The sequence below is a fragment of the Macrotis lagotis genome, chromosome 7 (genome assembly GCF_037893015.1).
Source record: "Macrotis lagotis isolate mMagLag1 chromosome 7, bilby.v1.9.chrom.fasta, whole genome shotgun sequence".
NCBI classification, from domain to species: domain Eukaryota; kingdom Metazoa; phylum Chordata; class Mammalia; order Peramelemorphia; family Peramelidae; genus Macrotis; species Macrotis lagotis.
Window position 1 is genome coordinate 87,152,830 of NC_133664.1, and position 13,352 is coordinate 87,166,181.

Below are 13,352 nucleotides of genomic sequence, written 5' to 3' on the forward strand. Positions count from 1 at the left end.
TATATATATAAACCTAACTTTTCTCATCTTTAAAAAGGGAGGAATAATATGTGTACTATCTACCAAGGGTTGTTGTGGAGATCAAATGAGATCATATAAATAATAAGTGTTATATAAATGCTTAAATAGGAGATTGATATAAACTACTGTGATTAGGACTCAGACCTTTCAATCTAGGGTCCCTCTGAATACATCAAACTATCATTCTCTTCCTCCAGGTGGGATGGCACTTTGAATATGATCCCTGGAAAGACAGCATCTCTAGGCATAGCTAAGCAACTGTTAAAACACTATGCAAAATCTAGGTCTTCTTTGTTCTTTAGATGATCACAACCTCCCCTTCCTCCCCTCCCAAAAAAAGACCCCCCAAATATTTTGCCCAAAGAAATAACTATTTGGTATTCTGAGAAATCTTCCATATAAGGATAGAGAAGCTCTGTGATTAATTGTGAACCTTTTGAAGAGTGGGGACAATGCCTATCTTTACTTAAAAACAACTATCATTCTGTGATATACCTATAAATCCTCTTCTGTCCATTAAAAAATTTGCTCCCCACAGATTTCTCCTCCTCCCCCTGCCACACTCCATATTTTGACATGCTCTCCTTCCCCTTCATTTAACTATCACCTACACAGGAAACTGTGACTTTGTAAAACCTGGACCTCTTTCTCTCAGTTCTCGGTGTGCCTGTTTGGGTAAGATAAGTGAATCTAATAACACTGTTGACCACGCCTCATTTTTGGTGGCAGACTTGACTCTTTGACCTACAGGTGTTGATTCTTTCCTGCTCCTTAAAAAGTGCTTGGAAATGCATTTACTGTAAATATTTGAAGTGCTGAGGCATGATTGAAAATTGGAATCTAACCCCGTTCCTTGTCCGGTCCTAGTCTAAAACCTGAGGTCAAAAAAAAAAATTCTAGCACTAAATATTGGGAGGGGGTGATATGGGGAAAGCCCCACCCCCAGTTTTAGGTTAGCTTATTCTGGAGTGAAGTCTCCCTATCACCCCATCTTTCTCTCACTTCTAGAACTAGAAAGTGGTTCTTTTGACACCAGAATCTACTGCCTGTAGCTTTCAGTATAGCCCTGGAAACTTGTAGGTCCAGGATGAGGTGTGGGAGGCTCTCTTCTTTAACCCCTCCTCCCCCAACATCTTTCTTACAAAAGAGAATGAGTTCAGGTTCCATGGAAAACATCATTCTGCCTTCCCATCTGTTTCTATGTATTTCCCCTGGGGAACTGAAAAAACCATAGGACAGGGGTGCTGAAAGCCTTGCAAGTGAGATTAGCTTTTCCAGGCACCCAAAAAAACAGGTATTGACCAGTAATACCACTACTGGGTCTATACCCTGAAGAGATGATGAAAAAGAGTAAAAACATCACTTGTACAAAAATATTCATAGCAGCCCTGTTTGTGGTGGCAAAGAATTGGAAATCAAGTAAATTTCCTTCAATTGGAGAATGGCTTAGCAAACTGTGGTATATGAATGTCATGGAACACTACTGTTGTATTAGAAACCAGGAGGGATGGGAATTCAGGGAAGCTTGGAGGGATTTGCATGAACTGATGCTGAGTGAGATGAGCAGAACCAGAAAAACACTGTACACCCTAACAGCGACATGGGGGTGATGATCAACCTTAATGGACTCGCTCATTCCATCAAGTGCAACAATCAGGGACAATTTGGGGCTTTCTGCAAATGGAGAATACCATCTGCATCCAGAGAAAGAACTGTGGAGTTTGAACAAAGACCAAGGACTATTAACTTTAATTTAAGGGGGGGGGGGGGAACTGATATCTTATTGTCTGATCTTACTATCTCTTTTACTTTATTGTTTCTTCCTTAAGGATATGATTTCATTTCATTTAGATCAATGTATGCCATGGAAACAATGTAAAGACTGGCAAATTGCCTTGGGGGGGGAGAAGTAAGATTGGGGGGAAAGTGTAAAACTCAAAATAAATAAAATCTTTTTAAAAAAGGATATAATTTCTCTCTCATCACATTCAATTTGGATCAATGTATACCATGGAAACAATGTAAAGGCTGGCAATTTGCCTTCTGTGGGGGGTGGGGGAGGGAAGTAAGATTAGGGGGGAAATTGCAAAACTCAAAGTAAATAAAATCTTTTTTTAAAAAAGGGATGTGATTTCTCTCTCATCACATTCAATTTGGATCAATGTTATACCATGGAAACAATGTAAAGACTGGCAATTTGCCTTCTGTGGGGCATGGGGGAGGGAAGTAAGATTAGGGGAACAAGTGTAAAACTCAAAATAAATAAAATCTTAGAAAAAAAGGATATGATTTGTCTTTCATCACATTCAATTTGGATCAATGTATACCCATGGAAACAATGTCAAGACTGGCAAATTGCCTTCTATGGGGGTGGGGAGGGAAGTAAGATTAGGGGAACAAGTGTAAAACTCAAAATAAATAAAATCTTAGAAAAAAGGATATGATTTCTCTTTCATCCCATTCAATTTGGATCAATGTATACCATGGAAACAATGTCAAGACTGGCAATTTACCTTCTGTGGGGGTGGGGAGGGAAGTAAGATTAGGGGGAAAATTGTAAAACTCAAAATAAAATCTATAAGTACAAAAAAAAACCGGGGATCGGCGTACGGCAGAGTGTTTGGGGAGAAAATAGGGTGAAGCAGGTAAGATGCTAAAGATAAAATCATTTTGATGATTTTTAAAACTCCCAAGAGGAAATGATTTGCACCCCAAAGGGGCTGGCTCCATGGATGAAGAAGGCATGCTGCTCCCACCCCTTCCCCCTAACACCAGTGGCTTTGGTCTCATTTCTCGTCAGATCGGTGTGATTTCCAACGAGCAGAAGAGAGAGAAAGCTCCGGAATGAGCTTCCTCTTAAAGAAGCCCCTTTCCTCGGTGGCCGCGGGGGTGTGATCCCCCAAAGCAGGGCATGCTCCGTCTGGTCCCTATTTGAGTCAGCCTCGTGCGGGACCCTCCGAGCCCCCAGGGGCGCGGGCATCCTGGCTCCCCGCATCACCCTCATCCTCATCCTCCTCGGGGAGCCGGGGTCCGGACCTCCACTCCGCTACTGGCGAGCTGGGTGACCTTGAGCCAGAAGGCAGGGTCTGGGCGCGCCCGCGGCCGCCTCCCGGGGGGCCCCGTCAGCCCGCGCCGGGCCCGGGTGAGGGTCGCCGGCCGCAGCCGCCAGCTTTCCCGCGGGGGGGGGGGGGGGGGGGGGCGGGGCGGCGGGGCGGGGCCGGCCCCCGGAGACGTTGACAGGTGTCGCCGCCGGCCAATCCGGGGGGCGCGGCCGCGGCGCCGCCCCCACCCCCCGGGGCCGGGGTGTCCCGGGCCGCCAATGAGAGGCCGCGCTGAGCTACAAGTGGGCCGCGCCGGAGCGCGGCTCTTCCTATCGCGGCAGCGGCGTTCGGCGGCGGCTCGCGGGGATCCGGGAGCCTCTCCCGGCCGGCTCCTCGGGCTGCGCGAGGCGCGGGCGGGCGGGCAGCGGCGGCCCCGGCCATGGTGCCCCCGCGCCGCTAGCCGCCCCGAGAATAAGGCCAAAGACCCGAAGCAAAAGCCCCAGCGACCCGAAGGCGCTCCGCCGGCGGCCCCGCGAGGACCCATGGAGAAGTCCAGAAATTTCCGGATCGATGCCCTCCTAGCGGTCGACCCGCCCAAGGCCGCCTCGGCGCAGGCGGCCCCGCTGGCCCTGGTGGCGGCCTCCTCCGGCGGCCGCAGCCCGCCCTCGGCCGAGCCCCGCGCCGGCGGCGCCGACAGCCCGTCCCCGCCGCGCGGGCTGCCCGCCCCCTGCGGGCTGCTGCCCAAGCCCGGCTTCCTGGGCGGCGGCGGGGGCGCCGGGGGCGCCGGGGGCGGCGGGGCCGCGGCCGCCCACCCGCACCACCACCCGGGCGCCGCCGCCGCGGCCGCCGCCGCCGCCGCCGCCGCCGCCGCGGGCATGGCGCTGGGCTTGCACCCGGGCCAGGGCGGGGCGGGCATCCCGGGCCAGGCGGCCCTGTACGGCCACCCCGTGTACGGCTACTCGGCCGCGCTGGCCGGCCAGCACCCGGCCCTCTCCTACTCCTACTCCCAGGTGCAGGGCGCCCACCCCAGCCACCCCGCCGACCCCATCAAGCTCAGCGCGGGCACCTTCCAGCTGGACCAGTGGCTGCGGGCCTCCACCGCCGGCATGATCCTGCCCAAAATGCCCGACTTCAACTGTGAGTACCGGCCGCGCACTGGCGGCTCTCGTGGCATGGCGAGGGCACTCGAGCCCACCTGCGCCACAGCGAGGCAAGCGGGCACCGGGCCCTTGTGGGGGGCCCCGCCTAGACCCCGAGCGCCCCGCCGGAGCGACCTGAGCGGACGGACCGGCCGACGGGCAGGGGCCGGGCCAAACGGCCCGGGGCACCCCTTGCTACACAGATTGTTTTTATTAAACATTCTGTTTGAGTTTTACAATTTTCCCCCAATCTTATTCCGCCCCCCCCCCCGAAAGCAATCTGTCCGTCTTTACTTTGTTTCCATTGATCCAAATTGCAGATCGTTTTTTATTAAAGATTTTGAGTTTTACAATTTTCCCCCAATCTTATTCCCCGCCCCCGATGATCAGTCTTTACTTTGTTTCCATTGATCCAAATTGCAGATCATTTTTTATTAAAGATTTTGAGTTTTACAATTTCCCCCCAATTTTATCCCCCCCATTGTCAGTCTTTACTTTGTTTCCATTGATCCAAATTGCAGATCATTTTTTATTAAAGATTTTGAGTTTTACAATTTCCCCCAATTTTATCTCCCCCAGATTGTCAGTCTTTACTTTGTTTCCATTGATCCAAATTGCAGATCATTTTTTATTAAAGATTTTGAGTTTTACAATTTCCCCCCAATTTTATCTCCCCCAGATTGTCAGTCTTTACTGTTTCCATAGATCCAAATTGCAGATTATTTTTTATTAAAGATTTTGAGTTTTACAGTTTTCCCCCAATCTTATTCCCCCCATTGTCAGCCTTTACTTTGTTTCCATTGATCCAAATTGCAGATTATTTTTTATTAAAGATTTTATTTGAGTTTTACAATTTTCCCCCAATCTTATTCCCCCCCAGATTGTCAGTCTTTACTTTGTTTCCATTGATCCAAATTGCAGATTATTTTTTATTAAAGATTTATTTGAGTTTTACAATTTTTCCCTTATCTTCCTTCCCTCCCCCCCGACCCCCGCCAAGGAAAGCAATCTGTCACTCTTTACTTTGTTTCCATGTTGTACATTGATCCAAATTGCAGATTTTTTTTTATTAAACATTTTATTCATTTTGAGTTTTAACTACATAGACTTTTAAACCACCCTGCAGATCCCTAGCTCAGATCCTTTGCCAGTGGCAAAGCCTTCAGTCCACTAGGGTGTAGGTTTACTTAGCCCCCTGCCAGAAGGATAGGAAGGTGTATAGTATTTATTTATTTTTTTTCCCGCGACCGTACGCCTAAACAACAAAAAAAAAGCACCCATTGTTTTCGTCTGAATGGGTTTGTTTAGACTAAGAAGATGTAGACCTGAGGAAAAGAGAAAAAAAAACCCTAGGAAAGAAAAACGTGCCAGAATTCTGCCTCCTTTTCAGGGAAGCTTGATTGTAACTGAACTGAGAAGGGCAGTGATAATGGAGACTGGGAAAAAAAAAATCGCAGGACGGTGAGAAAATCCCGACTGGGTTACTATTTGTTCACCGGACACTAGTGCCTTTTCCCCTTGGCCCTTTTAACAGGTTAGCTCCAAATGAGGTAATAAAACCGCTTTCTCTCTCCTACCACTTTTTCCTGCATAATTCGAAGATTTTTATTCTTTTGAGGCACTTCCCCCCCCCCCCGCCCTTTCCAAAAGCCAAAGAAGAAATAGTGGATTTCAAGAAATGGGGGAAAGCAGTCAATTATGTTGGGGACAGCAACCTTCAGAGAGCTCTGAGTTTGGGCCAGATTTCTGACCCAACACCTTTTTTTGATTCGATCACCATTAAAAAGCAAAACCAACACCATGCAGTCCTTTCCCCCTACATACGTTTTCCATTTATATCTGGGTTTGGAGATACTTAATCATTGTAGTTGGGGTGATGATGGTCGTGGTGAGGATTAATATCTTTCTTACAGAACCATTAAGATCAGAAACTTGCCTCCCTGAGATAACCCTGGAATTTTCATTAAAATCTATATAATGAGAAGTAAAATCACTCACCAGGTAGTTTCTCCCTCCGTTGGTTAGGGTAGGAATATATCCTTCAAACCTGTCTGGAAGTTGCCCCCCCTGCACCCCAATCCTTATCCTTAATGATTTAAATTAATTTAAATTTAAAAATAGAAGCGTCCTCTCCCTTTAGGGACAGAAAACACACTTGAGATACCCTTTTGAAAGCGAGTGAAGGATTGAAACAGATTCCGAAAGACAACTCTTTCTTCGACTGTTGGAAACTTGTTTCGTTTACCCTAAGTAGCTTTCCTCATCTCCCACTCCATTGCAATTTCTCAAGTGGTCCCCTCGGAGCCCTCGCTTTAATTAAAGTTCTAATGTATTGTCAAATTGGGAATTCAGGGCCTTGTGTAACTAAAGCGAGGGGCGTGGACCTTTTTAAATAAAGCAAATTGTCACTCCCAAGGGAGACTGAGCTCATCCCACCCCAATCCCCAGTCCTTTTTCTTTTCTTTCCTTTCTTTTTCTCTCCTTCTTTTATTGTCTACCACTTGTCGGGCTCCTGGGAAATCAAGGGGAGTCTCATTTTGAGGTCATAAAATTCCCTGTGATGTAACCGTGCGAAATTATGTAAATAAAACCGCTGTTTCAAATAGCCAGTTAAGCCCTGGCAGCACAGACAGGTTGGGTCTTTAATTTGCGTAATGCGAGTTCAACAGAAAAGGCTTTTCTTTGCACCTTCTCCCTTCCCGGGCCCACACACCCCTTTAATACTCAAAGAGGGAGAAGTGGAGTTTATTTGTGACCAAAATCACCCAGTATAGAGGCCGGCGCTAGATTTAGGAAGGAGTTGGGTCCCCGACTGGCTGAGTTTTCCACAGTCTTGGTTTTTACCCAATGGGATAAGAAAGGATATCTCTATCTGTATGTGTTAGTGATAGGCAGTAAGTCGTTTCTGTACTTCTTTTCAGAATATTCTCTCAAAGTCACCTGCAAATTGACAGAACTACCAGGGACAGAAAAAAATGATTTAAAAAAAACTGGATTTTTCCTTTGAATCCGGATGGCTATGAGCTGTTAGCAGGAAATAGTTTTCAGGTCCTTGGAGAATGAGCAAGGAGTGAAAACATAAGAGAGAAGGAGCTACATAAGAGAGAAGGAGTTAGTCAGTCTTGTGATCTGGAGCCTCCATCGGAAGGCTGAGGACTAAACTGAATATTTATTGCTTTTGAGCATTTGTTGGTTTGGGGAAAGGATGGAATCTAGTTCCTCTGAGAGCCTTTATCACTTCCCTCTTCCACTGATTCTCCTCTGGCCCCTCCCCACCTTGTTCTTTGTAGCCCAGGCCCAGTCTAACCTTCTGGGGAAATGCCGTCGGCCCCGAACTGCCTTCACCAGCCAGCAGCTACTGGAACTAGAGCACCAGTTCAAGCTCAACAAATACCTATCTCGTCCCAAGCGCTTCGAGGTGGCCACGTCACTGATGCTCACGGAGACCCAGGTAGGCATTTCGGATCTTCTCACTTTGCTGACCCTCACTCTCTCTCCGGGCAGAGGGCCCCCTCCCCCTCCCACTGCATACAAACCCCTCTCCTTTGCAGATATCCCTAGCATGCTGAAAAGCAAGCTTTGGCCAGGAAACACCAGGTTTTGAGAGAAGGCCCTTTCTTTCAGACTGTCACTCTGAAGGTCAGACACACTTCATCTCGGGCCATCTGGCCCGAGTGAAGGCAGCAGTTTGGAACTCCTTTCCTCCTAAACTACTTAGTCATCTGGCCTCTCTCTAACTGTACTGCCCCTGCAATTTGCTTTCTCCTCTGGGAACAGGTGGGATCGAGGAAAAGGACTTGAGAGAGATGTTCTAACAAGACAACTCATGGTTGAGGGAGAAAGGGTAATGAAAGAAAAAGGAAAGTTTGAGGGCCAAGATGGAAGGCTGGTAGGTTAGTTTGTCCAGGGTCAGGTTTTCATTGAAACCGGGTGAGGTTTAAAAGCAAGACATGATGCAGATCGCTCTGGTTCTAGTTAGTAGCAAGGGAGTCCCGAGGCTACAGATTGGCTGTAAGAAAGTTAAGGCCACAGCAGCATTGCCTGGGAAGGAAACTTTCCAAAAAAGAATTGGGGTGAGAACCCAAATCGGCCCTGCTAACCTCGGGGGCCTTCTGTTTGTCTCCTTCAGGTGAAAATCTGGTTCCAGAACCGGAGAATGAAATGGAAACGGAGCAAAAAAGCCAAGGAACAGGCGGCTCAGGAGGCTGAGAAGCAGAAGGGGGGTGCAGGGAAAGGTGGAGGAGGGGAGGAAAAGGGAGAGGAGGACCTGCTGCTTCCCTCAGACAAGAGCAACAGCCGACGTCTGCGGGACTTGAGGGACAGTGACCCAGAGGAGGACGAGGAAGAGGAAGAGGAGGAGGAGGAGGAAGGGCATTTCTCCTACAAGAACAATAATGTGGCCCACTCCTCTGATTGCTCCTCTGAGGACGACTCTCCGCACACAAGACCCGTGGGGCCTGGGCATCAGCCCCTGCCCCAGTGAAGAGCCCCTGCAGCCTGCTGGGGTGGGAAGGAGGTGGTGGGCAACCTCGACCTCCCAACCCCCCCCCCCAATTTGACAGAGCGTCCTCCGGGTTCAGTTGGACCTGGGCACATCCAGGACTTGGGAAGCTGACAGAGTTCCTTGCATTCAGCAACCTGCTATCCCGATTTCTCTATCCAGAAAAGGAGAGGAGGAGTCGGGAGTGAGGGGGAAAGGATCATTCTTTCCTTGACTGTCTCAGCCCTGCTCCCCAGTTCTCATCTCCATTTTTCTGTTTTCTTGCCTCCTCCCACCCCATTTTCCGCGGGGTTGCAGCCCAGAGTTGTCTTTCGGGGGGAATTGGTAAATCCAGCTGCTGTCATTGACAAATGGATGAAGATCTGGGGACTCCCTCCCCCACCCCGCCCATTACGCCCCCCAGGAACCTGAAATCCCTGGAAATTTGGGACGTTTTTGACTACAGAGCTTCGGCTGCTATTGAAGGGGAAAAAAAGGAAATCCAGGGGAACGTTCAAACTTGAATTTTTTTCCTTTGTTTTTATTTAATTTTGTTGTGGTGGTTGAGTAAGAGGGGGGTGGGAGTGAGATGTCAGAAAGGGTCCCATAATGTATAGGAGACCGTCACATTTCCCCACCAAGTAGAGAAAACTTACCACACAGTGTTAAGAGACATTTAAAACTTGAACCGTGGAACCGATGTTCTTTTGCTGAGTATTGAAAAAATGTTTTGTGCTTATTATGTGTCATGAAAAAAAAACCAAACTATGTCATGAACGTTCAAACTGCTGGAAATCTCAAGACTGTACTGTCTTTATTTTTGTATATTGTATTTATATAAAAAGATACCTCTACTTATGCATGCTAAATTATTATTTAGCTTCTCCCATCGTCCATGATGGAATGTAAAATAAATTGGTTTTATACTAGATCCGAGTGTAAATCTGGATTAAAAGATAAGACTGTGATCCAATTCAGTTCAACAAGCCCTTATTAAGCGCCTCTTACATTCCCAGTCCTAGAATAGGACTCCTCTTTATTATGTCAAGGCTCCCTCTGACCATTGAATGGTCCATAGGATCCCTTCTCCGAATATATTTTAAACAAAATTAAAATGTTGATAATACAATTTAAATTTTATAAAAAAATAAGTGTTAAAATACATATTAATACAAACAAATATTTAAGGAATTACCAAAATACCAAAAAAACAAAAACCAGAGGCTCCAGGTTACAAACCCTCTCACTACAGAGAGACAAAGAAAAAAAAGCACCACGCAAGTTTTGCCATTTTATCTGTGCTTGAAATGAACATATGAAGGGTCACAACTTCGGCCTCTATTGTGTAACGTTCTTTTGTGTGTTGAACTGCTGAGTGAGGGCGAGAACAGGGAGGATAAAATCAGAATTGCAAACTAAGATGAGAGCTTAGAGATATATCCCAGAGCATCAGGGGAAATCCTTAGGTGCTGGCTTAGGTACCTCCCTACCTTGGCTACCTTTCTGAAAGGGAAGTGAGCAATTTTGTGTTGTGCAGCTGAATGATATTTGACCTGGAGAAGCCGCAGAGACTCAGCATGGACTAAGAATGACCTACCCCATCTCACCCTTTTGTAATCTTTATTTTTTAAAAATTGTATTTATCTGAGTGTTTCTTTAGCCCTCTGAATTTTTCATAATTATTTTAAAATCACTTAAAATTGGGTTGGTTTTATTTTTAGACCAGTTTTTTTTGTCCTTTTTTGCTTTTCTGAAGTTAATTATCCTCTATCAAGATTTTAATGTCCAATGGATTCTTCCTACCTCTTTGCATCTTTTCCTCTCCTTCCCTTTGCTTAACTGGTAAAAGCTCACTCTCAGATCTGTGCAAATTTGCAGGCGAACAAACGTGAGGAGAGCCAGTCAAACTGCAGATACATTTCACACTGGAACTGCAATGGCTTTGGATTAATAAACCTCTGCAATGTGTCTCATCAATCACACAGGGGCTGCAGAAGGGCAGCTGGCCATGTGCTATGCACATGGACGACAGAAACCCTGGATCAAAAAGCCTGTGGTTGCTGCTGCATGGGTTCCCAGTCCAACCAAAGTCACAAACTTTGGATTCCCAAATAGCACTGGGAGCAGGAACAGGACTTGAGCTGAGAAGCGTATAAAGGAGTCAGATAGGATCTTTCCAGCTTCCTCCACTCTTGGTGAGAAAAAAAAAAGTCTCATGGAAAGAGCCCCAGATCTGCTGTTTGCTAGCGCTAGGACCCTGGACAAGTCTCTGCCCCACTGCCGGGCTCTTATTTTCTCGTGTTTAAAAAATGAGAGGGATGGACCTCAAGTGACCCTTTGAGTTCCCTTTACAGCGCTAACATTCTGTGGTTCCTCTTCTTTTCTTGAAAGAATGAAAATGTCGGCCTCTTCCACACTCTCTAGGGGAAGGGAGAGAAGGAAATACAGGTGGCTTTCCCTCCTTTTTATAAGCACTTGGGTGTCCACCAGCTGCCACTGCCCTGCCTCCTCCCAGTTGATAAATGAGTTCAGAAGGGTCTGGTATTTCATTTGGGTGATTACAGCCGAGGCCAATCCAACGGCTCATCCACCTATAGGGCTGGGGCGAGATTAATATCCTGTGGCAGCTCATTATCACCCCCAACTCCTTCCAGCAAACCAATCGCGGCCAAAGCTAGGGAGGATCGAGTAGGGGAGGGGTATTGGGAGAGGGATGTGAGAAAGGGTGGAGGAAGAAAGCGCTATTACACTGGCCTCAGGGTCCAAAGGTGCTTTGAGGTAATATGGGCTCCAGCAGCTGCACAGATTCAAGCTGGCAGCTACTCGGCTGCCAGTGACCCAACTCTGCAAGTGCAGAGATAAAGGTGACCCGACTCAACAAATGCAGAGATAAAGGTGCAAAAAGAAGACTTCCTAAGTCTTTAGAGGGAGTTCCCCAGAACAAACAAACAAAAAACAACCCAACTGTAGATTGTTAGTGTGTGTGTGTGTGTCTGTCTGTCTGTCTGTACACTCAAATCCACAACTAATTTTAAATTTTCTAAAGCTGGATGAAGATGAGTCTGAAGCAAAATCGCATCTGGGGGCTGGCTATTTCTCAACCAGACCAGTCCCATCAGGGTTTCCCCTCCTGTGGAAGTGGCCACATGGCAGGTGACCAGGCCTCCAGAGGAGAGCAAGAGGGTGGGGTGAGAGGTCAGGACCAGGAAAGAAACTATTAATTATAACCCCTCTGGGGTCTGGACACCCTTTGAGTTCTGGTCTTCTTTGAGATCCATTCCTCCGCTGAAGTCACGACCCCCCACCATTTACTCTTCCCCTCGCACCCCGCAATCCCCTCGCCAAACACTACCCCAGGAGCTTACTGTGATATCATCCTTAGGGATTTTCTAGGGGCCCTTAGTGTTAGCAATTTCTCTTGTGGTGCAACAAAGAGTCACCCCTAGACCCAGGTCCCGGATCCAATTCTCAGATCGCAAGCCTGAAAGCCCAAACCGGTGATAGGGGACTAGCCCTGGGCTAGCAGGTCTCAGTTTTGGGCTGCCTTGGGAAAGGCGTGGGGCTAGGCCAGGCAGCCCCAGTGTCTCCAGCCAGCTGCTTAATCGCAGCGGAATTTATCTCGCTAATAAATTTAATGATCAATTCGTTCTTGTCACTGCAGCTCTTCCCCAAATCAATTATAGCAAATTTAAATATAATCACTGGCTCATCCTCACCCACTCGGGGCCACGACGAACAATTCATTCCCGCTAATGAATGACTGCGTGTCCCTGCTCTCCTCTGCCTCCCCCCCCCCCCCCACCTCCCCGGCTTGGTGCCCAGAGAGGGGGCTGGCTCGGCTACAGCTCCCAGGCGTATGGAACTGAGCTGAGCGAGGCCCGGATGTCAGAACAGTAAAACCGGGTGATCCCCAACTAAGCCATGCAGAACCACAATTAGTTGTTTTTTCCTACTGAAGGGCCCGATTCTCAGTGCACCAACTGGGCTACTCAAGCAAAGCCCCGACCCTCACCCCCAATAATGCAATGATTAGGATGGATTTTCATCTTCCTCCCCTAAAGATACAAATCACAAAACCCTTGCAAGGCATCCCCTTTCTCCCAGAGCAGAAGCGGTTGACCTGGTCTAAGGCAAGGGAGACTTTGAGGGGAGCTCCGAGCTAAAAATCCAACCGTCTGCAGGCTTCCTCAGAGTTTGGCAATCCAAGGGACCCGAGTCGAATTGTCCTGCCTGGAATCAGATCAAATCCAATAGACAATGATTCAGTCCCCGCCTACTCTGGTTCTCCCGGACCTTTCTAAGAACTGAAATCTTTGGTGCTGTCTAGCTGATCTCTTCAGGAATGAACAGTTTTCTACTGGCCTTCTTGGAAAGCCGGCCTCCTCTCTCTGTCTGTCTGTCTGTCTCTCCCCCCCACCACCACCATTTACCCCATCTTCTCTTCCTGCCCTTTCCATGCTGAATCTTTCCTGTCAAATATACTCATTGAAACAAAGCCCTGAATGTCCAGTAGACATCAATCTGTACTCTCCCTTAAAACAAACAAAAATGCGATGTATTAAAAAAACCACTTCCACATTCAAAAGCAAATTAAAAAATACCAAAGATTTGGATATTCATGGCATGTGGAACTTTGTTCCAAATTGTGACAAAGGAGAGTTACTGCTTATA

At 47.6% G+C, this 13,352-nt stretch overlaps 1 protein-coding gene across 1 annotated transcript; it reads left to right on the forward strand.

Moving 5' to 3' along the window:
- Positions 1–3,409: 3,409 nt before the first annotated feature.
- MNX1 (motor neuron and pancreas homeobox 1) lies at positions 3,410–9,612 on the forward strand. Its single transcript, XM_074195082.1, has 3 exons — positions 3,410–4,199; positions 7,492–7,652; positions 8,331–9,612. Exons 1-3 carry the CDS (start codon positions 3,605–3,607, stop codon positions 8,682–8,684), a joined length of 1,110 nt encoding a protein of 369 aa, XP_074051183.1. The 5' UTR covers positions 3,410–3,604; the 3' UTR covers positions 8,685–9,612.
- The last annotated feature ends 3,740 nt before the right edge of the window (positions 9,613–13,352 follow it).